At 41.4% G+C, this 26,906-nt stretch overlaps 1 protein-coding gene across 4 annotated transcripts in view; it reads right to left on the minus strand.

Moving 5' to 3' along the window:
* Positions 1 to 21,753, minus strand: part of LOC144683841 (bromodomain and WD repeat-containing protein 3-like) — a 113,629-nt gene extending 91,876 nt beyond the window's left edge. For all 4 annotated transcript variants that reach the window (XM_078547324.1, XM_078547323.1, XM_078547322.1 and 1 more), the window contains exons 1-10: positions 21,558 to 21,753; positions 21,395 to 21,453; positions 21,269 to 21,298; positions 21,017 to 21,076; positions 13,946 to 14,096; positions 13,191 to 13,289; positions 12,051 to 12,211; positions 9,017 to 9,238; positions 5,950 to 6,050; positions 4,723 to 4,793 (exon numbers count right to left, since the gene is read on the minus strand). In XM_078547324.1, coding sequence (XP_078403450.1) covers positions 4,723 to 4,793; positions 5,950 to 6,050; positions 9,017 to 9,238; positions 12,051 to 12,211; positions 13,191 to 13,289; positions 13,946 to 14,096; positions 21,017 to 21,076; positions 21,269 to 21,298; positions 21,395 to 21,453; positions 21,558 to 21,606 — 1,003 coding nt within the window. In that variant the 5' untranslated portion in view covers positions 21,607 to 21,753. The remainder of the gene's footprint in view (positions 1 to 4,722; positions 4,794 to 5,949; positions 6,051 to 9,016; positions 9,239 to 12,050; positions 12,212 to 13,190; positions 13,290 to 13,945; positions 14,097 to 21,016; positions 21,077 to 21,268; positions 21,299 to 21,394; positions 21,454 to 21,557) is intronic.
* Between the last annotated feature and the right edge of the window lie 5,153 nt (positions 21,754 to 26,906).

Genomic DNA, 26,906 nt, shown 5'->3' on the forward strand with positions numbered 1-26,906 from the left:
AGTGTGTCTGGCCAATCCAATTCCCCTCTTCCTGTGACCTCAGCAGCTCCAGCTCTACAGGCCGAGGAGGGTGCCACGACCCCGAAAGCAGGCTAGGGCCCTCCAAGTCTCAGCCCTCCAGAGGACGCCTGCCAAAGTCATCACAGACTGGGCGTCGCAGTCAGCAGGCTGCCTCCACCTCTGCTGTGGATGTCCGGGGAGCAACAAGGTGTAGTAGCATGGTTAGGAACATAAAGGAGAATTAACTCTTTTGAGTCCAACCAATTAAACAAAATTAACAAAATGAGGGACAAAATAAACACAACCCCTAAATTAAGGAACTGCAAAATCAAAGACAAAATTTAAAGGAAACTTACAAACATCAAATCAAAACGCTATTAAAGGGGTCAATAAAGCACCCCAGTCCCCACGGTGCCCGCCGGGCATGGAAGGCCTCGATGGTGCTGGCAGGCAGCGCGTGCTCCTCTCCAAGGACACCCGGGCGCGAACGTAGCCGTGGAAGAGGGGTAGACAGTCAGGTCGGACGACCCCCTCAATCGCCCGCTGCCTGGACCCGTTAATGGCTGCCTTGGCCAGGCCCAGGAGCAGGTTCATGAGGAGGTCCTCCTCCCAAGGAGAATTAGTTGCATAGCCTGGGCATAGGCATTAATCACTTGTACATACTGCTCACTACTGTCAATAAACTCCGAAGAATGTCTCTCCGCCATGGCTCCTTGTTCTGATGGGCAGTGTTCTTGTCACTCAGATGTGAAACCTTTCTGCACAAGATAAAGGCAGGTGTCTCGGTCCGGGGCCTCTTCTCGGTCCAGCCTTCACACCAAAGTGATGGTCAGGCCTCACACTCCCTGGAAATATCACTGATGCCTACACATTGGCAGTGCTCGTCATTGCTGCCAGAATGTAGTGGGCAGGCGCCACAGAGATCTCTAAGTCTCTCTGTGTGCTCTCAGCACCTTTAAAAGGTGGGGCTGGCCCCCATCTCTTCAGCATCTGTGACCACTGATGCTGTGCTCTAGCTCCTTAAGGGCTCAAGTGCTGAAGGCAGACAAAGCATCAGAGCTTCCAGTTTCATGGCTGCGTGAATATGACCCTGATCACAGTTCACAAGCCAGCTGCCCTCGGCCAGGCAGGAGTCAAGGCATTCTCAGAGGCTATGTGAAGATTTATGGAGTGTCCCCACTGCATGTCGTCATCATCCTCCTGCAATCGAGCGACTATTAGAGCCTTCACTGCATATCCATGACAGGAGCATTCTCACAGAGGGTATTTGCACTGCCATAAGTCAGACTGGAGTCAAACATTCACAAATGCAATGTGAGGATGTATGGGGGTCACCTCAGTGCATGTCATCATCATCCTCCACAAATCGAGCAGCTACGAAGGCCTCCTCCCAGTCATTGTCACCTCAGAACACCTGCTCAGCTTCATCCCCGTCGGCGTCCTCATCGGAGGAGACATGCAGCTCCTCTATCTCCTCCTCAGGCATCTTGTCTCTATGTTACAACCTGGCGCTGCAAAGGGTGCAGCAGATGACAACGATGCGTGATACACTCTGCAAACTGTATTGTGGGGCTCCACCAGTCCAGGCACCGGAACATCATATTCAGCATCCCGATGGTCTGCTCCACCAAGTTGCGAGCTGCAGCATGAGCCTCATTATACCATCGCTCTGCTGCTGGAAACTGCGCACACTGTGTGTTTCTGGTGGTCACATACCAGCTGCACATTCAGTGAGTGCAATCCTTTGCGATTGATGTAGTCCACCGTGTATGGCGACGGAGACCTGAGCGCCACATGGGTGCAGTCAATCGCGCCCTGCACTTGTGGGAATCCTGAGATCCGGGAGAATCCAATGGTCCTTGCATCCTGGCTGTCACAGCCCCCGGTGAAATGCACAAAGTTGTGCGCCCTCCAGAAGATGACATCCGTGACCTCACGGATGCATTCGTGGGTGGCGGCTTGTGATATCCTACAGAGGTCACCTGTAGGAAGGAGCCACTAGCATAAAAATTGAGCGCCGAGGTCACGTTCACAGCCACTGGCAGTGGATGCCCTCCATGACCCCTTGGCATCAAGTCCTGCAGTAAGTGGCAGATGTGAGCGACCAGGTCACTAAATATGCAGTCGTTGGAGCTACTGGTTCTCGGTCATCTGCAGGAATGACAGGCGGCGTCCATAGAGCCTGGGCGCCGCTAGGTGCCGACCAGCCATGGCTTGCTGTTGCTCCTGGGCAGTGTGTGTGGGAGCCCCAGCAGCCCCTTCTTCCCAAGGTCGATGCTCCTGCCTTTGCACGGCCAGGAGCCTCAGTTGCTCTCTCCTCCCTCTTCTCCACTCTCTGTAGGCCATCAGGCATACAGCTAGGTCACAAGGCTCCATGCTCCTGATGTGGTCCTCCTGCAGCATGAAAGAGAGACATGGTTAGCATGGGTGTACTTAGCACCTTTCCTGGCCCTGTGAGACGGCCCCTTAACGCTTCCCCAGAAGAGTCCTGGCCACCCCTTGGATGGCCACAGATGAGTGCACTTATGGCTGCCCTGTCTGACTGCGACATGGGGGAGATTGTTCCAAACTGGAGTGCTGAGATTGCAAGGGGCTGTGAGCACCTCCAGCAGTAACTACTACATGGTCAGCGTTGACGAAGGGATTGTACAACGTGTGCACGCAACTGCTCCGCTGTCCACTAAAGTGGTCGTGGACTCACTGTCTGTGCCGGGCGCGGGGAGCAAGGTGGGGTAATATCACTGTGGCTGCGCCTGAACTGTCTCAGTTGTAGAGGAACGGTCAGTTTATACAGGTGTCCCTAATGCGAGGCCACTTCCCTCGCCTACCCTGCCCCCCAACTCAATTTCGCGTGCGTGGGATCCAACACCAGGACAGCAATTAACCCCCCCACCCCAACAACAGTCGCCTCAGAGGCTGGGCAGCAGTTGCCCCTGGACATCGCCCCCAACAAGAGTCACCTCCGAGGCTGGGCAGCAGTTGCCCCCAGAGAGCGCGTCCCCCCCACCCTCCGGACAACAGTTGCCTCCATGGTAGGGCAGCACTTCACCCCGTTCCCCCCAGTGCCCCTGAAGCCTGTAAAGCAATAGGCAACCCTGACAAGCTCTGCAGAACAATGCTATTTACTTACCTCCAGTTCCCCCAAAGTGAAGGCCGCCAAGTGCACGTCACCTATGTTCTGTTGTGAAACACGTCAACGTGCTTTCCTGCCGACATGGACAGATGATCCGGCAGGGGTCCAAGAGCCAGGTGGGATGGCCTTTTAACGGTGTGCTGATGCATTACAATGTGCTCCCCAACGACCATTGGTGGGAAACGTGGCCTGTCGGTGGTGGCCTGAGCGGATGATCATGACCTGCCTTCCCGCCGCCGTGAAACCAATCGTGCCATATTGTCCGCACACACCACCTCACGCCCACTGCCAGTGGGCATGGGAAATTCCACCCATATTTATAGAATAAGGGGACACTCATTTAAAACTGAGATGCGAAGGAACTTCTTCTCTCAGAGGGTAGCGAATGTCTGGAATTCTCCATCCCAGAGAGTTATGGAGGCTAAATCACTGAAAATATATAAAGAACAGGTAGATAGATTTTTGAAATATCGGGGAGTTGAATTCTACGAGGAGCTGGCACGAAAGAGGCAGATCAACCATGATCTTATTGAATGGCACGGCAGGCTTGAGGGGGCGAATGGCCTACTACTGCTCCTATTTCTTATGTTCTTAAACCTGCAATGCAGTCAATGTTTCGGGTGTCCTTGCAAATAATTAGGAATCACTGCAATCAAATATCAGTGACTTTAGACCAATTAGTTTTCCTTCAGCTAGGAAAGGCATAGTTAAACACAGCTAGTTAGCATAATTTGGGTTATTCATTCCTCGAGGGGCAGCTGGAGGAGAGAAAGTAAGCAAGTGGGTGGAAAGGGTGGGACCGGTTCGTTCATGCATTGTTACCACAGCTTTAGTAGACTGTTGACAGTTTGGTTCTTCTCTGGTTTACTTCAAGCTGCTCAGTACACATCTTAATGTTATCCACCCAACCGCTTTTTCTTCTTCCTCTTCTATTTTACCCTCAATTTCTCCTCCAATTGTTGTCAAGACAAGGCTGACGGGTCTTTTGTTCCAATCTCTGTACTTGGCTATCTTTCTCTCTCTAATTGTGCTTAGCAACCCTTTCGATTCCTGAACTTCTACTCTTGATCTAACCCGCTCATTTGTCTTCCTGCCCATTCAGCTGATTCTGACATCCTCTGCCTTACCCACATTTCAATAGCTGTTATCCTCCTCTCATCCTCTTTCTTTAGAGTCCACCTCTCAACCATAGAGTACAACACTCCACATGACTGTACTAGATGTTTTTCAGCTTCATGCTTGCTGATAATTAGTGTCTGGAAGTCCAAAAGTAAGTCACTGATCACACCTCTTGTCATATCTAATCTAACCTGGATTTTATTCTTGGATGTAACTTTGGCGTTTATCATCGAGCCAATTTGCCCACTGCCTCTACCTAGGTGCTTTCGATCTTCATTTTCCCATTCTCATGTACAGCCATAACATTGTTTTTTTCCCTCATTTATGTTTAGTCCAAAAGACTCATTGTCCATTTCGTCTAGGCCTGCCATAGTCTCTAGCTCTTCCTTTGCTCTGGCTATGAGTGTGGTGTTGAGGGCAGGAACTCAGAAAGAGTTCTCTTTCCCAGTGAAACTGGAAGAAAAACTTACCAGAACTGAAAGAGCAGCAAGAAATTTGACTTCCTGGCCTGGATCTGTCTGTAAATTTCACCGGATGTTCACTGCAAAATAAGAGCGTTAATTTCAATCCAAAGCAAGTCACAGCATTAGCAAATGAAATTTACATTACCACCAAGAAATTCCTATGCATTCAGGTACTATGTACGAACGGGTCTTTCAAATGCAACATTAAACCAAGGCTCCATCTGCCCGTTATGGTGGGCATAAAAGATTCATATCTATTTGATGAAGAGCAGTTAGCTTCCCAGCTTCCTAGCCAACATTCCTCTTTCATCCCATCAGCTGTTTGTGGGAATGGCCATAACATTTTGTCTTCATTAACACTAACTGCAAATTACAATTAGTGGCCTGTGAAGTTGAGGATATGATGAGATGTAATTGTTTTAAGTACCACACAAAAGGAGTGTGATCCAGTAATTTTCATTTTGCTGCAATTAGATAGCAACTGGATGCCTACATATCCAAGTGCGAAGGCATGGGAGTAGAAGCGTTTGTTTATCATTCACTTTATTGCTCTGCAAAGTTAATGAGAATTTGTTTTTGTGACCACAAAGAAAAATTATGCCTACAGTGTTGATCAGCTTTAATGCAGGAAACCTGAAACAACTATTTGAACGCATCTTTTTATTGTTCCAGTAGATGCAAAAAAGTCAGGAAGCTCACAAACTGGGAAAATTAAGACATACGATTTAAGAGTAGTTCTCCAGAATGAGCTTGTTGGCTACAGGCATGTTTGGTTTTTCCACCCTCACCATTCATCATCGAAAGAGGGGGAGAAACTTGCAACAGCTCATTTTTAATACATAAAATATCATGTTTCCATTAGTGCTCTGCCATGTTAATGAGATGCCAATACATATGTAGAAAGAATATTGAGATTACCTATTACTTATGATTGGATAAATAAAACATAAAACTAATGTCAGGCACAAGGGCTGACGAATATCATTCAAGCATGTAATTCCAGCATCGGGTAGGCCCATGGACTTAGCAAAAGGCACGGTGCACTGGTAACTTCATTCAACAGGCCATATAAGTTATATTCACAAATGCGCAGCAGTGATAAAAGCATGAACTAGAAGCTGTATGAATAAAAACAGTATTTTTTCTAAATCAATAAATAGCAGAAGTTGCAAATGAAAGCCAGTGGATTATTGTCAACAAAGCAGCAGCAGATATACTTCTCAAGAAACCTACTTAAATTTGACGGTCTCTGTATTCCATTGCCAAAAGCAGATTGTCCCATCAGCCCCTGTGGATGTCAAATACCGTGTTCTTCCTCTGGTCCCTGGGCAAAACTGGAGCACAGAAAATGGAATCTTATACAAAGCATTTGAAAATCCAAACAGGATTATGAAGATTTTTATTAAATCTGTAAATTCAATTTACAGAAGTGGAGCAAAATGACTTCCAATTTCCCTCCTCACTTCCTTAGTCGGGCATGGGTCTACTGCACCAAACATTTTCATATTCATTAGCCAAATAGGTTAGGTGTTCAAACTGCCACGTTACTGTAGTCAATCAACATCATTATGGAAGATGTCAGCACATTCCCCGATTGTTCAGCAAGTTCATCCAGTAATCGATCAATAAAGGTTAGCAAGTTGTCAGTTTGATACCCATTCTGGAATTTGTTTGCTGGTCTTAACAGGGGTAGTGGCAGAAACACTGCAATTAACCTCAGCTCCCCAGGCTTGAAAGGTGAACTTCAGACAAGTTGGCTGCCCCTGAAGGCTTTCCAAAGACCCCTTATGGAAATGTGCACTATTGTTCAGTGAGAATGGAGCTAGCTCACCAATGATCTTTTCCTAATCGTATCAGCCTACCACCAGGCAAGGCAAGGAAGGGGCACATGTTGAACTGTAATTTAGCTAAGAATAACATTGCTTCCCAACTTAAAAATTATGAAAAATTTTGTCTAATATCTGCCTGTTCATTTTCACCCCACAACTCTAGTTTATAATTATGCCTGCGTTAACAACAAAATACAGGAATATGTTTATATGCATCCATTGCTGATGGTTGCTTTTGATGAAGTCATATAAATCTCACATTGACTGCTGAGTAAAATGAAGTGAAAATGCAATAGATCACATTTAAACCTAATGAAGTTCCGAACCTTACAAGAGATTATCAATTAAATTAGATCAAAATAGTTCACTTGATGTGAAGAATTCATTCCACTATAAAGTGAGGGAATGAAGTGGGACAAATAAAGCATCTTTCAATGGGAGAACATTTGGGAAACAACAATTACAATATCAATTTTACAGTAGTTATGGAAAAGAGCAAGGGAAAAATCATATCTGAAAATATTCAACTAGTGCCAGGTTATTTTTAGTGATTTGAAAATAAATTTGGTCTATGTGGATTGGAATCAAAAACTGGCAGCTAAAACAACAAATGAGCAATAGGAGGTCTTCAAAAAGATAGTTTAGATACAGACTAGAAATTTTCATAATGGGGAAAGAAAAGGCATCTAAACCCAGAGCTCCCCAAATAACTAAAGAGAGATTAAAATAAATTAGAAAAATAAAGAGTATAATAAATGCTGGGTTCAAATTCAGTAGTGAGGTATGCTGAAAACAAAAAGTCCGGAGGCAACTGAAAAATGAGGTAAGAGGCGCAAAGAATGTATAAGAATCTTTTACAAACATAAATGTAGTCAAAGGAAAACGTGAAGCCAAATTAGGGACAGATATCAATCATCTTATGGAGGCAGGTGGCATAGCTGAGATACTAAATGAGTACATTGCATCTGTCTTCACTAAAGAGGATGCTGCCAATATCACAGTAAAGGAGGAAATCGAGAAATTGAATAAAATAAAAATAGATAAGAGGACATAATTAAAAGTTGGTAGTGCTCAAAGGAGAAACTCCACCCAGTCCAGGTGAGCTGCATCCTAGATTGCCAAGAGAAGCTAGGGTAGAAATTGCAAGTGTCTGGCCACAATTTTTCAATCCTCCTGGATTGGTACAAGTAGATTGAAGGGTTGCAAATGTTACATTCTTGTTCAAAAAAGGGAAGAGGGATAAACCTGGCAATTGCAGGCCATCAGTGATGGAGAAACGTTGATGCATTAACCTGGGACAGAATTAACTGCCACTTGGAACAGGTTTAATAAATTACAGCCAATTTGTTAAAAGCAAATTACATCCGATTTGATCGATTTAATCAAAAGGTTAATAAAGGTAGTGCAGTTGATGTGTGCTCTGACTTTCAGAATTAATTTGGTAAAGTGCCATATAATACATTTGTTGCCAAATTTGAAGGCCACGGGATTAAACCGGCAATGGATATGTGGATGCAAAACTGTTCAAGGGACAGGAAGCAGGCTCGTGGTGAACAGTTGTTTCAGACTAGAGGAAAGTATACAGTGGTATTCCCCAAGGGTCAGGATTTGATCCATTGTTCTTTTTGACATAAATGAATGACCTGGACTTGGACATACAGGTTATAGATCCAAAGTTTAGAACTGACATGAAGCTTGGAAACGTAGTGAACAGTGAGGAGGATAGTAAAAGCTTTCGGGAGGACATAAACAGTAAAGTAGGGATGTGTGAAGTGATACATTTCAATAGGTAAAATGAGGAGAGGCAAGGTAATAAAAACAAAATGGTACATTTTAAGGGCGTGCACAAAGTAAAAATCTTTGGAAGTGCAGGATGAGTTAAGAGGCTGTTATGAAAAGGATACAAGATCCTTGGTTTTATAAATAGAGGAAGAGTACAAGGGCAAGGGAGCTATGTTAAACCTTTATAAAACACTGGTTAACCTTCATTTGGAGAACGGTGATCACTTCTGGGCACCACACTTCAGGAAGGATATCAAAGCTTTAAAGTGCAGAGGAGAATGGTACCAGGGTGAACCACTTCAGTTACGTGGGGTGGTTGTTATTAGAGCAGAGAAGGTCACAGGAAGATTTGACAGCACTGTTCACAATTTTGAAAGGTTTGATAGAGTAAATAAAGTGTTTCTAATGGCAGAAAGGTTGGCAACCAACGAACACAAATTTAAGATGATTTGCAAAAGAACAAGAGGGGACAAGAAAAAAAAGCCTCTCCTCATTCTCCCTGTCAAAACATATCATTTCACACATCTATTTGCATGCTATTTAAGAATCACAACAATATCACAGCAAGGCTATTTAGAGCTCATTTCACTTTTCATTGTATTATGTATTGAAAGTACTTTGTTTTATGTCCAAAAGTAGGCAATTCAGAAGACACAAATAGACGTGGAACAAGAATACAATCCCATTACCAATAAAGAGGTTATAGATCCAGTATGTCCTTGTAACACAGCAACAGGAGCACATGTCCGTAAGCACCAAACACGGATCACTTTATCACAACTGCCTGCAGCAATCAATGTGTTCTCGTAGTTAACAGCCATATCAGAAATCTCAGCTGAATGCCCACGCAGAGTAGACAGGAGTCGTCCATCATCTGTGGCCCAAATCTTAACCAAGCAATCATCTGAACCCTAGAAATAGTACAGCAGATATAAAGTACTGAAATACATGCTGCACACTGTTTAAGCTTAAATCACATTACATGAATGTCCATTTATTTGAACACAAGCTTAAAAAAAGGTCATGTAATCTATGGCCACTGTGGCACAAATATACAAAACTTCAAACTTATTTTAAACATAGACAACATTATATTCATGTACTATGCAGTAAAAATTACAAATACATATCTCAATGTGCATTCAAATGGGAGTAATAAATATCAATTTCCCTTACTGTAAACATATAGCCTGAAGTCAACTGCAAATTAATTGCTGTTGCTAAAGGAGGTTTGTGTATAGATTGGCAACAGCTTATAAATTCCCAGCTCCTTCCTTTGGGGAACAGCCAAAAGAAACTAGTAGGTAATTGCTGTTTTTGTTTTGTTCATTAGTAGGTTTATTACATAATATTATACAGAAATTTATAGCACAAAAAAGCCATTCAGCCCAGAAGGTCAACATGCTGTTTATGCTCCACATAAGCCTCCTGCCACCTTACTTCATCTACCATATCATTCTGTTCCTTTCTCCCTCAACTACATATCTGGCTTCCCTTTAAATGCAGCTTCCTTTTAAATGCATCAACGTAATTCTTCTCAACCACTTTGTGCGGTAGCAAATTCCACATTAATAATAAGACCATAAGACCACAATAAGACATATCTTGTTTTAAATATAGACCATAAGATGATGTAGTGGCAGAAGTAGGCCATTCGGCCCATTGAGTCTGCTCCGCCATTCAATGAGATCATGGCTGATCTGAATCTCAACTCCACTTTCCTGCCTTTTTCTCATAACCCCTGATTCCCTTGCTGATTAAAAATCTGTCTATCTCAACCTTGAATATACTTAATGACCCAGCCTCTAAAGCCGTCGGCGGTAAAGAATCCCACAGGTTCACTACCCTCAGAAGAAATTCCTCCTCATCTCTATCTTAAATGGGCTACCCCTTACTCTGAGATTATGCCCTCTGGTCCTAGACTCTCCCACAAGGGAAACAACCTCTCAGCATTTACCCAGTCAAGCCCCCTAAGAATCTTTTATGTTTCAGTAAGGTCATCTCTCATTCTTCTAAACTCCAATGAGTACAGGCCCAACCGACTCAACCTCTCCTCATAAGAAAATCCCTCCATACCCGGTATCAAGCGAGTGAACCTTCTATGGACTGCCTCCAATGCCAGCATATCTTTCCTTAGATAAGGGGACCAAAACTGTTCACACTATTCTAGGTGTGCTCTAACTAGTGCCTTGCATAGTTTTAGCAAGACTTCCCTATTTTTATACTCCATTCCCTTTGAAATAAATACCAACATTCCATTTGCCTTCCTTATTACTTGCTGAACTTGTATGTTAACTTTTTGGGATGAGGACTCCCAAATCCCTCTGTGCTGTAGCTTTCTGCAGTCTTTCTCCATTTAAATAATAATAAGCTCCTCTATTCTTCCTGCCAAAGTGCATAACCTCACATTTTCCCACATTATATTCCATTTGCCAAGTTTTTGCCCACTCACTTAACCTATATCCTTCTGTAGACTTTTTGTGTCATCCTCGCCACTTACCTTCCCACCTATTTTTGTGTCATCCGCAAACTTGGCGATAGTACATTCGCTTCCGTCATCTAAGTCATTTATATTGTAAATAATTGTGGCCCCAACACTGATCCCTGTAGCACTCCACTAGTTACAGGTTGCCATCCTGAAAATGTCCCACTTATCCCAACCCTCTGTCTTCTATTAATTAGTTAATCCTCTAACCTCATACTACCCCCAACACCATGGGCTCTTAGCTTATTAAATAGCCTTATGTGCAGTACCTTAATGAACAGCTTTTGGAAATCCAAATATATTACATCTACTGGTTCTCCTTTATCTATTCTGCTTATTACCTCCTCAAAGAATTCTAATAAATTTGTCAGGCATGATTTCCCCTTCATGAAGACATGCTGACTCTGCTTGATTATATTATGCATTTCTAAGTGCTCTGTTATTACATCCTTTATAATAGACTCCAACATTTTCCCAATGAAGGATGTTCAGCTAACTGGTCTAAAGTTACCTGCTTGTCTCCCTCTCTTTTTGAATAAGGGTGTTGCATTGGAAAGTTGCCAATCGTTTGGGACTTTTCCAGAATTTAAGGATTTGTGGAAGATTACTACCAGTGCATCCACTATTTGTGTAGCTACTTCCTTTAATATCCTAGGATGCAACCAATCAGGTCCAGGGGACGTATCAGCCTTTAGCCCCATTAGTTTCCCTAGTACTTTTTCTCTAGTGATAGTTATTGTATTTATTTCCTCCATCCCTTTTACCCCTTGATTATTTAGTATTTTTGGAATGCTATTAGTATCTTCTACCGTGAAGACTGATGCAAAGTATTTATTCAACTCCTCTGTCATTTCCTGGTGCCCCATTATTATTTCCCCAGTCTCATTCTCTAAGGGGCCTATTACTTGCTCGTTTACTCTCAAAATTTATTTTCTTCTGCTATGGTTCTTTCAATTTGATACTCTCCTTAACGTCCTAGGTGGACGGTCAAAGCGACAGAAGGACGCACACACACCATCATAAGGCAGATCTTTTGTGATGCTGCTCATGTTAAATGCATCGCATCTATATCCCAAATAAAAAAAATACTTTTGCAATTTCTAAAAAAAATGTTTTTGAAATTAGACAACTTATTGCAGTAATGCACCATGTCAATGAGCAACAAGATTTCCATACAGTAAGGTATATACTATGCTCTTCATTTATTGCTCATACAGAATGCTCAGCAGTCTTCTCACCGTGAAAATTCTCCTCCCTGTGCGGTCAAAGGCTACACAGTACACAGAGGAAAGATGCCCAAGTATCCTCTTGTACATTTTCACATGTTGGTACACAACAACTGGGACAACATAGCTGCGTCGGCCACATCCTGTCAGCTGTTTGGCATTGATGATGTTCACTGAAACAGCAAATAATGAGAAATGTTGAATATTTATCTATGGGGTCTCATGTGATTTTAATATTCCCAAATTCAAAAGAACTATGGCCGAGAGAGAGAGAGATAGGGAGAGGGAGAGAAAGAAGTGAGAAGAGGAGGAGAGAAGAGAGAAAAAAAAGTATGCAAAATTGATTTCTAAATGTGCAATGGTCCTGAAATGATATGTATCCCTTCATTGTGCTTTGAACCTGCATTAGCTAATTCTTTATCATACCATGAAATTAAATTATCATTCTCTCATGTACTGTACCTTTTTGATAATTAAATCAGGCTCAAGAATAATTTATTGGAGCCCCTTAAACCAGAAAATGAAAATAAACCTTCTCCAGCCATCATCTGAACTACAACCTATTGCTAGTCAGCAATTTAAACAAGGAGTGAAATGCCAAGTTAGATTCAGTTTAATAGCTTGATTTGCCTTCATGGCACCTAAATATTTAGATTTACTTTTTGTGAACAAGAACGCCAAAATAAAACAGAAAATGGGTTATTTAATTCATTTTATTTTAAAAATTAAATACCCAATCAATTTTTCATTAATTTGAGGCTTTCTAGATGTTCATAATGCAGTTTCATTAATGATTCTGCTTGTAGCATGAAGACATTCTTGTCAGCAGCACTTTTAAAAATTCCAGTCTGACCAGAGGACCTATCCAAGAACAATTAACTTCTAACTGGCCCAGAAAGCCACAGGAATTACAACTTGGGTCCTTAAGAGATACATTAGTTTACATATACGCATTTTAGCAACAGAACAATACTAACAATTACACAATAGCAGCAAGACCTGAGATAATGAAGTTCCATTCCATCAATAGCTTTACATCTGTTTCCCCATCATCATTCCCCACATAATTATCATAATTTTTCAATGAAAAACAATGACTATATCAAGTTGGTGTGGTGTTTCTAACAGCTTTGTTGCTACTTTTTGACTTACCAATATTTGGAGATTTTCCGTAGTTCACAGGTGGTTCTGGTGGCCTGCCTCTATGAAGGGCAGCAAAGGCTGAACCTTTCCATGCTACATGTTTGCAATCTGTAAGAAAAAGAGTTATCACTAAAGCATGTGAATTGAAGTAAAATCCATGTAAATCCGTGTACTGAATGTTTGGAAAGTGATTGAACAATACTTCTTAACCACACTTCTTGATGGAGCTTCAGCCATGAATTGAGTTGCCTTTCTAATACCAAAGATTGTATGCAAAATTGATTGCATTCAGATTTTAGTTCATCATTAACTACCAGAATTTTAAGCAAGGAGGCTAAATTTAATGCTGAAAGGCTTAACCCAAGTCCACACATACACTTGAATGCACTAGATTGCCACCTTATTGTAAAAGTCATTTAGCTGAACAAAAAAAATTAGGTGATGTTTTAAAAAGTTGACGGAGACATTGCAGCTGCCTAATGGTGTAATGTAATTTTCCATCTTTACTATCAAGACCATAAAGTGTATGCATGATATGTTAAAGGTGATGCTTTCACCAATTAGTTTCTCATTTTAGTGATCCTTTCAAAAAAAAATCAACAAGGAGTTTTTAAAAAGACCCTAAATGTAAAATAGATTGGCTAAGCACTACATTCTTTTCTGCACACTATGTGATTTAACACACCATTAATTTATTTTCTCATCCAACAGAACTCCCAAAATTAGTAGCACACTAAACAAGGAAATGCATCTATTTGATGTACCTTTTGTAGTCCGTAATAATGACTGTCGTCCCACTCCCAATAACGTCTGCACTCCAGGGACACTGGGCGGGATCTCTTTATCCAAGAGGGGACCAATTCGCTGACAAATTTGCAGCAAGTGATCAGAAGACACATGTTTATTAGCTAAAACCTAAACAAAAAGCAAAAAGAATGACATTGGTACACACTCGCATTTTCAGCAAATCCCTTTTAATCAAATAATTTGCACATTGCTGCAAACATTAGAGGAACAGAAAACTAAAATTTGAAATAACTCTTCACATATGTTACACAATTGCAAAAAATTCAAACTTTTTAAAGTTTGGATATATTTAAATTTTTTATTACTTACCACCACTAAAGAAATTGATCAAAAAAAGTGACAAAATTTTATCTAAATTTGCACAACTTCACAAGTATAATTAAACACTCAGACATTGAAAGCTTGCACCAATTCCCAGATAGGTTTTTGCTCAGAGCTAACCAAGCAGAGATCTTCCATATTTTAGGATGGAGCACAATCAGCAAACACATTTTAATTTAAAGCAAATTAGGTTAGCCAGCTAGCAATAAGATAAGCTATATCTCAATCTTCCTTATCTCTCATCCTAACATCTCAATAAATCCAACTGCCCACTTGTAGTACAAATGTGCCACTGGCTTCAGCAGCTAAGTTGGCATTAAATTTGTGCCTCCCATCTGTGAACTAAATATGCAGAGGTCAGAAGGACATAGCAGAATTATACCTTAGTATATTAACATGACCGCAAAAAGGCAGTAGTGGTATAAGAAAACATTGCAGCTATAGATGAAGCCCCACAGACTCACCCTTGCATTGTGAAATACAACATTTGCTTACCTGCCAGGCAACTTCAGATAACTTCCCAATTTGCTAATGAAATGTTTTGGCCAACTCAATCCAGAGATTTTTTCTGTTTACTACCTATAACAAAATGCTATAAATTTCACCACACACAAAAAAAGAACTTCCTTTGGAATGATGGCACATCCCAGTATTCAAGTGAGCGCAAAATCCTTCCACTCACTCAGGTTTTACTAAAGTGGAACAGACCAAGCTCAGGAGCACAGTTATGGGGCATTGCATGGCCAGGATCATATTGAAGGATAAGTAACTCTGGGATATCAGAAATAATTCTATAATTTTAGAAATTGAGACCTGAACCTTTAAAGGCATTCAATTCTCCCTTGTTCTTAGAATTTATATCTTACAACTATTAGGTTAAATCAATCTGAAGAGAATGGATGAGATTGGTGGCTCAGTGGTAATCTTTCATCCTGAGTTTTTGATTCCTGTTCAAGCTGCTGGGACAAAAATGTTCTTAGTGGAATGCATTTGGGCTTAGTCCAGGGTCTAGTGGGCATAAGTTCAAAAAGTAACCTCAGTCAGATTGGAAGTAGTGCTGCAAATAAATCTACAGTCAACAATTTCACAGTATCTTTACAGCGCAAAAGGAGGCCATTCAGCCCATCGAGTCTGCAATGGCTCTCTGAAAGAGCATTTCACTTACTCCCACTCCCGTCTTATCCCCGTAACCTTGCATATTCTCTTTTTTTAGCTATCAATCCAATTCTCTTTTGAATATCTCAATCGAACCTGCCTCCACCACCTTTTCAGGAAATTTGTTCCAGGCTCCAATCACCCTCTGGGTGAAATAAATTTTTCCAAATCACATTTACTCCTTTTGCCAATTATTTTGAATCTGTGCCCTCTAATTTTTAATGTTCTGAGTGGGAACAGTTTCTCACTATTTACCCTGTCCATACCTCTTCAGGATCTTGAATACCTCTCAAGCCTCCTCTCAGCCTTCTTTTCTCCACGGAAAAAGCTCCAATCTCTCCAATCTATCCTCATAGCTACAGTTCTTTGTCCCGGGAATCATTCTTATGAATCGCCTCTGTACTCTCTCCAATGCCTTCACATCCTTCCTCAAGTATGGCGCCCTGAACTGGACGCAGTACTCCAGATGAGGTCTAACTAGTGCCTTATACAAGTTATACAATTTAAAAACATAAGATATAGGGCCTCAGGGAAATTGAAGAGGAGTAGTTCTGAGTACCATATGTAGTATTCCTCTCAACTCCTGGGGGCAACCTAGATATAAATTGCACTATAAAAGTTGTTCTACATAACTGATATCTCTAAGAGGGTGTTACTACAGATGTTAGTTATTTCTAACAAGTAGCCGGAAAACCCAAGTTATCATGCAGACGAACATTGCAGTTTCACCACAGGAGTCATACTTCACACGGTACAAAGTTTAGATGCTTTGAGATTACCTACTGGAAGCAATCTTGCATATCCTGCCTTCAAGGTCAGGTGAAATAATTTGTCATAGGAGTCAAAATCACCAGCATAACTCCAGAGTTAAAATGCTGCTCTTGCATCGACTAGAACCTCAAACTGCTTTACACAGACACAAAAATAGTATAAAAACTAAAACTAACTAATAGAAGACAAGAGTTGGGATGAGGAGCATTTTCAGGATGGCAACCTGTAACTAGTGGAGCTCCACAAGGATCAGTGCTGGGGCCACAATTATTTACAATATACATTAGTGACTTGGATGAGGGAAGTGAATGTACTATTGTCAAGTTTGCAGATGACAAAAACAGGTGGGAAGGCAAGCGGTGAGGATGACACAAGGAGTCTACAGAGGGATATAGACAGGTTAAGTGAGTGGCAAAAACATGGCAGATGGAATATAATGTGGAAAAATATGAGGTTATGCACTTTGGCAAGAAGAAAAGAGGAGCTGAATATTATTTAAACAGAGAAAGGCTGAAGAAGGCTACAGAACAGAGGGATTTGGGGTCCTCGTGCATGAATCCCAAAAAGCTAGCATACAAGTTCAGCAGGTAATAGGGAAGGCAAATTGGACGCTGGCCTTTATTTCAAAGGGAATGGAGGAGAAAAACAGGGAAGTCTTTCTAAAACTATACAAGACACTCATTAGACCACACCTAGAATACTATGAACAGTTTTGGTCCCCTTACCTAAGGAAGGATATACTGGCATTGAAGGCAGTCCAGAGAAGGTTCACTAGGTTGATCCTGAGTATGGAGGGATTTTCTTACGAGGAGAGGTTGAGTAGGTTGGGCCTGTACGCATTGGAGTTTAGAAGAATGAGAGGTGATCTTATTGAAACATAAGATTCTTAGGGGGCTTGACAGGGTAGATGCTGAGACATTGTTTCCCCTTGTGGGAGAGTCCAGGACCACGGGGCATAATCTCAGAGTAAGGGGTAGCCCATTTAAGACAGAGATGAGGAGGAATTTCTTCTCTGAGGGTAGTCAATCTGTGGAATTCTTTACCGTAGAGGGCTGTAGAGGTTGAGTCGTTAAGTATATTCAAGGCTGAGATAGACAGATTTTTAATCAGTAAGGGAATCAAGGGTTATGGGGAAAATGCAGGAAAGTGGAATGGAGGATTATCAGATCAGCCATGATCTCATTGAATGGCAGAGCAGACTCGATGTGCTGAATGGCCTACTTCTGCTCCTATATCTTATGGTCTTTTGCAGGTCATCCATTTTTAAATTGAAACTGTTCCAACACCAGAGCAAAACTGATGCTAAATCACAACAAACACCTTTGGCAGCCCGCACACTAAAAATAAAAGCCAACCCACCTTAATTGTTTTTACTTAGTGTAAGATTTTTGATCAGCCCTCAAAAGATAATATAGTTAAAACTGGGAGCCCTTGTTTCATGAGTGCTTTTTAACAATGCTTATAATTTTTAGACCAATTAAGGCTTTCTTGCCTCCCTTTTTGGGAGCTGGTTTCTTCTCATCAACCATCGTCAACATGTACTGAACACCAAATGTTACTGATTGCCAATTAAAACTTGCTACAAATGCAGTTTCCTCACACCAAACATTCATAAACTTCCCATGCCCGCATTTCAAAATTGCCACTTGTTGCCACAAAAATTCATTGAACAAAACAAGTTGAGAAGAGCACAATTCTATGACTACTAGAAATTTCTGGCGAGTAGCGGTTCTTTCGAAGAACAATTTCACTCAAAACTGGAGTGTTAAATCCAGAGGCAAGCAATCCTAACCTGAATAATGAACAAAAATCACATGCAAACTTTACCAACTTAAATGAAGAGCAGGTAAACATTTATATCCTGCCAGAAATTGCGCTATATGGTTAGAAGTTGCTCAGAAGTTCAAAATGCATATAATAATAAAATAAGACAAATGCGAAAATAACGACAGACTTAAGCCATTTTGGATTCACATTATGTAAAATGCTTCTCAACTAAAAAAAGACTTGGTTAACTACCACAAGTTCAGTTAAAAAGCATATAATCAATTTGCACCTTTCCTTTGTGCCAAGTGCTCCAGGAATACTTTGTCACATGCCCAATCTTCCCTTGGCGTGAGATTTCTAATGACTCTTGCAATTTTACATCATCTACATTAGTTGTTCGTTAATCTCACTATAAGTTTAATTTCAACCACTTACAGGTCCTTCTTAGAAATGTACTCACTGGGAAGTATGTCTCAAAAACTCGTACAACAGGCTGTAATTGCACATACATGGAATTTAACTTACTTTTTGAAAATGTTGCATACACCCATGTTTCATATCAAAGTGCACGGTCTATACCACCCTTCATCAGATGTTAATATAAAAACAATATTCATACACCATATTTCAAGTCATGGTTGCACAATACCATAGGCTCATTAGGTGCAATTATAAATGCAAACATCTAAGCTCAGTGTAAATTCTTATATAGGCTAAAAAACTTAAAAACACAGTTACTCATAATATTTAATATTATAATACTTTCATAATGTTCTCAATACATTATCTTTCTTCATCTTTTTGATTTATGTAATTTGGTATAAGCTTACAAGAGAAATTTAGCCACATTAGGAAATCACAAATTATGATCAAATTTTTAAAAAGTCATGGAAAAAGGGAATTTCATTCCCACTGCACTATAAATCTTCAACTGCCTATGTGGTCATAATATGACATTAAACTCAAACAATTTTGTATGCCATTGAAACTGATTCAATTTAAGTCGCTCACAAACCAACCGTGCTTCTGCTATCCTAAATTCATGTTTTCAAAATGAATGAATCACCATTGCATCCAAATTGGTTTAAATATTCACCATGACAATTCACCTCCAAATTGCCGCTAGAGCAATGCCAGCAACAGCATACAAAATAGCCAGAAATGGGCAAACGTGTTTCAGTCAGTACCAAACCTTCACTTGATTAAAGCACAATATTCAACCATCTTACAGCCAGAAGAGCAACTCATCTTCTGTAAGACATTTCTTATCCTAATGCTACAAGATCCTCAGCAGCCTTTATTTGGTCATGTGCCTTCTATCAGACATTTCCAAACAAGGAATAGTTTTGCAGTCAACTGCACAATGGTACACCTCTTAAATGTAAGATCCAGTTGCGACATTTGGACTAGGCCAGTAAAGGACTTTGGATTTCTAGTGCTCAGAGAATTCAAACTGCTTAAAAGTTACAGCCTAGATCAGGTCTGACAACTCATGCCCTAAACTATGTGAGGACCACTATGGTAAGAACTGCAGATAATGTGGTCAAAGAGAATTCAAACATGTTGACTGCAAATGCAGCGAACCATAGATATTGATCCACTGTATAGAGAAAGCCACGCAGCCACTTCCTTGCAACATTATGCCTGGGAATAATCTGTATGAACATATCTAACTAGCTGGGCAAAGTTGGTAATATGCTAAAGCAACTGCATTCACAAGTAACCACTTAGGGGGATTTTTAGGAAATTGAAAATAAAAATTTAATTTACAATATATAAAATATATAATATTTATGAAAATATTTTTCTGGCTTAATTCAGGGGCAGGCTTTTAATACCCGCAAAGAAATCTAACATAAATGTAGAGTTAAATTATAAACTTGAAGGATTTTCATGGTTTCTTTAAACATTTTTAATTTGTTTAGTATAGGAAATCCACTATACTTTTAAATAAAAATGAAATATGAGTGAAATAAACCAAATATTAACAAATCAAATAAATCCTAATAATTAATCCTCCCATACTGCTATGAAGTATATCCCTTGAAAGGTGGCATAAATAACCTATATGAACAAATAGCCATTGAATAAATTTCATTTTTAATCGCCAAATTGAAAAACACAATTCAATGCAATATAGAAAAGTAAAAAAATGCTCAGCCATTGTTTAATTAAAATAACTGCACGTTGTGAAATCTGAAACAGGATAGGTTGAGAACGAAAAGTGATATAAATTTCTATTTCCCTTCCAAGTATCTCTGTACATTCTTTCGTACTATTTTTAAGATATACTGTCACTCAGTGGACTATTTCCGAAACAATGAGCGATGTGACAAAAAGCACAGATCACCATACACTTCATTACATACACAGGAACATCTTTGAAGTGTTGCAACATAATTTGCAAAGTAACAAATTGGAGGGGGGGGTTGGTGGGAAGGAAAAGGGAAAAGATGGCAAACAATGGACTAGTCATTGCTGTAAGATATTCCAGCTGTCTATTATGTGCAGTCAGTATAAAGCAATGCTAATGAACTGGCAGACGTGCTCGACATCAGCTTCCTGTATCACAGCCTGCCGGCCAATCGGAGAATGCAACACATTCCAGCCAGCCCAGCAACAGATGAGAGCAGCTCCCTGATTGGAGGAGTTTCCAAAATGCCTACGTAACCTCCACCTCACCCCCCCCCCTCCCCGCAACCATTCTCCACAAAAAACGCTTTATTTTTTCACATAAAATCGCTTTTATTTACTTTTTTTTAAAAAAAATTACACCAGCGATTTTCACATCTATTTCTGAGGGGATAATCGAAGAGGGTCGAGTCGATTCAGCAGCATCGAAATGTATTTATTTTTTTTAAAGTGTTTTTGATGGGGGGGGGGGGGGGTGGGGGAAGAGAGAGAGAGAGAGAGAGCGCTTTATTTTCTTCTTTTTTTTTGCGGGAGATTCAACTTGACCGAGAAGGGAACAAGAAATGTTTTTAAAAGTTTTATTTTTTGGCCTACACTCTCACCAGGCTCTCGAAGCTCCTGCGATGCTCCTTCCCTTCCCAATCCAGGCGCTTCGGGATCAGCTGTGGAAGGGGAGGGGGGGAAAAAAAGGAAGGGGGGGGTTAGATCGAGAGAAAAAAAAAGAATAAAAGTATCAGTGGGCACACGGGTTCGACATTAAAATGAGCCTGAGAGAGAGGAAGGTTAAAGGGTGTGTGGGGGAGGAGAATCGAGAGAGAGAGAGAGAGAGACAGATAGGGGCTGTTTTCTTTCACCTGATATTCCTCCAGCTCCTGGATCAGGACCTGTAATAAAAAGAGAGACAGTGAATGAGTGAGTGAGGGGTTTATAAAGAGCGGGGACACAGGCCGCCACTTTCCACACAATGACGATCCACTCACCCGTGCCGACTTCTGACAGGGTCCGGACAGGAGGAAGCGGGCGATCAGGTAATACAGCTCTGCCGGGTGAGAGAAAAGATGAGGGAGAAAGTCAAGGCTGATTAAAACATTTCAAATCTCAGACATTCCCCCCCTCCTCAATAATAATGATCAGTAAACCCACCCCGCTCCAGCTGTGAGACTCGGATGGGGTCGGTTGGCCTCTCCTCCATGTTGCCGGTTGTGTCAGTAGCCGCCGTGGTGTTTGGGCCGTGTGGTACAGGGGAAATCTCTCACTGCCCCTCTCCGCCTCTCTCTCCCTCTCCGGCCTCCGTCGCCATTCAGGGCACAGCAGCCTCATCACACCCTCCCCCTCAACCTTCCGCCGCCGCCAACTAATCCCCAACTACTTCCCTCTTTTTCGCCCACGTTTTTCCTCAACCCGCCCTGGCGGAGGGGGCCCGACCGCCGACACTCGGTGGCTACTGGGTTTTGACAAAGTTAAAAAGTGGGATTCGATGTCGGCTGAAAGAAACAGGGGAGGGGGGGGAAGTCGGTCTGGCGGAGGGATACGTTCCTTTCACTCCCCCCCTCTGGCTGAGTCTCGAGCGGACGGAACGTGCTGGCGGGCGGGGGTGTGGGGGGAAATGGTGAGTGACTGGGCATTGACCAATGGGGAGCGTTCCAGCCGGGCTTTTAAAGGCTTTAAAGAGACGTTTAAGCCAATGGGTGAGGAGCAGGTGGGTGGGGATTGTGAGCTGTGACGTCAGCTGCCGGCGGTGGTTTGTCGCTGCGGCTTCGCGGGGTAGCTCGATGAAGGCCTGTATTTGGACAAAGGCTCTTCCTCCTCTCGAGGCGTTCGGTCCTTTCGGTTAATCGGCTCAACACTCAGGCTATGCGGCCTAGGCGTCCCTTGTGGTTTGGGTCAGCCGGCGGGCGATGTCTCCCCAGAGGGGAGGCGGCGTTGTACTGTGGAGCTCATCCACCCGGGCGCCAGAGGCTGGGGCAGGGGAACAACAGCCAACCTTCCCCGCGCTCCCCTCCTCCCGGTAATAGCAGCCAAATCCATCCGGTACCAGAGGCTGGGGAAGGGGAACAGCAGCAGTGTCTTCTCCCTGGCATTACCAGCCCAAGTTTTGCTCATGAAGAAAGAGTTATAGCACAATTGGAGGTCATTTAGCCCATTGTGTCTGTGCCAGCCAAAAATAGTCATTCAGTCTAATCCAGCTCTTGGTCTATAGCCCTGTAGTTACCACACCTCATATGCACATGCAAATGTGGTGATTTCACAGAATTACAGTATAAAAGGAGGCTATTCGGCCTGTCATGTCTGCACCGGCTCTCTGAGCATTTTAACACTGCCAATCTTATGCCTTTTCGCTGTAACCCTGCACATTGTTTCTATTAAAATAATCATCCCATGCCCTCTTCAATACCTCCATTGATCCTGCCTCCATCGCACTTCCAGGCAGTGCATTCCAAACCCTAACTACTTGCTGTGTGGAAAAAGTTTCTTCTCACCTCGCATTTGCTTCTTTTGCAAAACACTTTAAAAATGTGCCCCCTGGTTCTTGATCCATTTACAAGTGGGAACAGTTTCTCGCTATCTACTCTGCCTAAACCCCTCATGGTTTTGAAAATTCTGTCTCAACCACCCTTTCAGGCAGTAAGTTCCAACCTCTGAAATTATTTTGTCAGCTTTTTCCAATCCTTCATTAATTTAAATCTGATACCCCCTAGTTATTGATCTCTCTATGAACAGAAATAGATTCTTCCAATCCACTTTAGGCCCCTCATAATTTTATGCACAATTAAACCTCCTTTCAGCTCCTCTGTTCCAAAGAAAATAACCCCAAACTATCCGATCTTTCCTTATAGCTGAAATTCTTCATCCTTGGCAACATCCTTGTACACCTCTGTAACCTCGAGTATGATCACATCTTTCCTGTAGCACAGCAATCAGAACTCTACACATTGCTCTAGCTGTGGCCTAACTAGTGTTTTATACAGTTCGAGCACAACCTCCCTCATGTATTCTCTGTCTTGGCTAATAAAGGAAAATATTCCATCAGCCTTCTTAACCACCTTTATTTACCTGTCCTACCATATATTTTATAGACCAGACAACTGGATCAGTAATGCCAAATTCATTTTGTATTTTACCTGCTGATAGTTATTTTTGTGAAATGTGTAAATGTGTTAATTTATGATTCTAACAAGATGGAAAGAAATACAGCACGGGTGTCCATTTGGCAATTAAGATGGTTCTTCGGTAGAGTTATCCAATTATCCCCACTGCTCTGCTTTTTCTCCATAGCCCTTATTTTTTTCTCTTCAAGCATTTGCCCAATTCCCTTTTGAATGTCACTGCTGAATCTGCTTCCTCCACCCTTTCTAGCAGTGCATTCCAGATCACAAGAACTCTGTGCTAAAAAATGTATCCTCAACTTGTGCCAAATTGTGCCCTCTAGTTAATGGTCATTCTGCTACTGGAAACAGTAACAGAAACATTCATGACTACCATGCACCCTGCGTGCTGAGAATCACACACATCTTCCTCTCCAAACCCATACTGATTGCTGTCAGTAAGGAAAAGGGTATGTGGGTTTCAGTTTACCTCCACCCCTGTCTGTGACAACCTCCACCAAATCTACTCTTTTTCTTGATGCTAAGAACAGCACCAGCTTCTCTCATCTAATATATCTCTTTCACACCCTCTGCAAGGCCTTGACATCCTTCCTAAAGGGTGGCACCCAGAATTGAACACAATGCTCGAGCTGAGGTCTAACTAGTGTTTTATAAAGGTTTAGCATAACTTCCTTGATTTTGTACCCTGTGCCTCTATGAAGACAAAGATCTTGTCTGCCTTTTTAACAACCTTTTCAATTGCAAGCTTAAGATTTGTGTATGTACATCCACAGGTCTCTCTGCTCCTGAATTCCCTTTAAAATTGTATAACTATTTTGTATTGCCTGTTTTCATTCTTTCTAACACTTCACACTTCTCTGCACTAAATTTCATCTGCCATGTGTCTGCTCATTTCACTAGTCTGTTTGTCCTCCTGAAGTGTGTTATGACTACATTTATTACCACATTGACATATTACTGCATTTCTATTACTTCATATTAGTACATTCCTGAGTTTTGTGTCATCTGCAAATTTTGAAATTATAGCCATTAATTCATTAATATACATTGAGAAGAACAATGGTCCTAATATCAACCTTTGGGGAACACCATTGTGCACTTCCCTCCAGTCTTAAAATTAAACATTCGCTACTACCTTCTGCTTTCTGTCCCTTCGCCAATTTTTATTCATGTTGCTACTGTCTATTTAATGCTATGGGCTTTAATTTTGCTAACAAGTATATTTTGTAGTACTTTTCAAAAGCCTCTTCAAAGTTTACACACAACATTACGCTCATCAACCCTCTCTGTTATCTCATTAAAGAATTCAATCAAGTCAGTCAAACAAATCCATGCTGACTTTCATTTATTAGTTTGTACTTTTCCAAATGCCAACCAATTTTGTCCCAGATTATTTCTAAAAGTTTTCCCATTGCTGACATTAGCCTGACTGACCTATGGTTACAGGATTTATCCTTCTCCTCTTCTTTAAGCAGGAGTATAACATTTGCAGTCCTCTGGAATAACTCTGTAACATCATGGCCTGACCCTTTGCACTTTTCACTCCTACTTCCCTCGGTAACTTAGGATGCATCCCATCTGGACTGAGTGATTTTTCTACCTTGGGCACTGCTGACCATTTCAATTCCTCCTTGTTATTTTTCTGCTATCCAATATCGCTACTACCTCCTCCTTTACTGCTTCATTGATAGCAACATCTTCAGTGTTCCCAGTATGTTGTTAATCGCTTCTGTAATGAACATTGTGGCTTTACTCTCTACTTTTACTACTTGACCTTTTAACCAGTTGTTTATCTTTCTCTAATCTTTACATTTTAGTACAAAAACCTTTTTAATGTGTTTAACAATTCATCTGAACATTTCAATTATATACTGGTATCATGTTTTGTAAAATTAATCCAATGAGAATTAGCATTTCAATGCATATTTGTAATTATTAAGTCTTAGTTTTCCTGTTATCAAGATTATTTGGTCATTGCATTGCTGTTTGCACAGGTTTGCTGTAAATAATGGCTGTCATGTTCTCTATATCACAACAGTGATTACACTTCAAAAATTACTTTGTTGACTGTAAAGCGCTTTGAGACATCCAGTGACGTGAAAAGGACCATATAAGTGCAAGTCATTCTTTTGTTACAACACAGATCATTGCATACTCCCATTAGGTGTATTTCGATCTTGAGACTGTACTACAGAATTCTGAAATGAAAATGGAATTTGCTGGAGATACTCAGCATGTCCGGCAGCATCTGTGGAGAGAGAAACAGAGTTAACATTTCAGGTAAGTGACCCTTTGTTCTTGTACTACAGAGTTCTTCCTGGGTCCCTATTGTTAGAAGGGAAAAGATATTTGTATCTGATAAGACGATAGTAAAACTATTTTTTCCCTGTTAACTTGCACTAAGATTCACCCTGTGGTGCTTCACAACTTTGGAGGTTTACAGCATCAAAGGAGGCCATTCAGCCCATTATGTCTGTTCTCTCTCTGGCAGAGCAATCCAAAACTAACAGCATATCATCTGCTTTGAATATTTATCCAACAATCTACCTCAACATTTTCCTGTGACAAAGTATTCCATACTCCAACAACCTGCTGCAGGAAGAATTTCTCCCAATCTCTCCATTAATCTCATTTATCTCATTGTTGTTTGTGACAGAGCGGTTTAGGGTGGGAATTCCAATGTGTTGGGGCCTAAATAGTTGCCCATGATGGTGTGAAGGAAGGGAGAGATGTAAAAGACCCTAGAATTTAAGGAACACAGAAGACTTGAAAATATATGGCTCAATGAGTTTACAGAGAAAAGGAGGAGTGAGGCCACAAAGGGATTCAAACATGAGAATAAGTATTTTCAATTTGAAGTGTTGGGGAGGAAATATAGGTCAGGGAGAGAAGGGGTGCTGAGTGAGTGGGATTTGAATTTTGGATAAGCTGAACCCTAGGGAGGTTGGGAGGGCAGTCAGGTGACCATTAGAATGATTGAGTCTGTAGGTGACAATGACATGGATGAAGGTTTCAGCAGAAGGTGCAATGAGTTAAGAGGTCAGAGATTTTATAAAGTTAGAAGTAGGTGATGGAAATAATATAGTGTTGGCCGCTCAGCTCAGCATCAAGTAGGATGCTGAGATTCCAATGGTCAGCTTAAACTGTAACAGCGGTCTAGGAGGGCGATGGAATCAGTGGTGAGATACGGAGTTGGTGTCAAGGGCTGAAAATTAAGGCTTTGGTTTTCCAAACATTAAACTAACAAATTGCGGTTCATCCAGAACTGGATGTGGAACAAGCCGTCTGATGACAGGCAATAGAGGGGCAAGAGAGGTGCCGGAGGTGCCGAGGAAGTCCCTTTTCCTCTGCTCTCGTGAAGAGTATAATTTGAAGTATAACTTTC

This window comes from Cetorhinus maximus, chromosome 8, assembly GCF_964194155.1.
Source record: "Cetorhinus maximus chromosome 8, sCetMax3.hap1.1, whole genome shotgun sequence".
In the NCBI taxonomy this organism is placed as follows: Eukaryota; Metazoa; Chordata; class Chondrichthyes; order Lamniformes; family Cetorhinidae; genus Cetorhinus; species Cetorhinus maximus.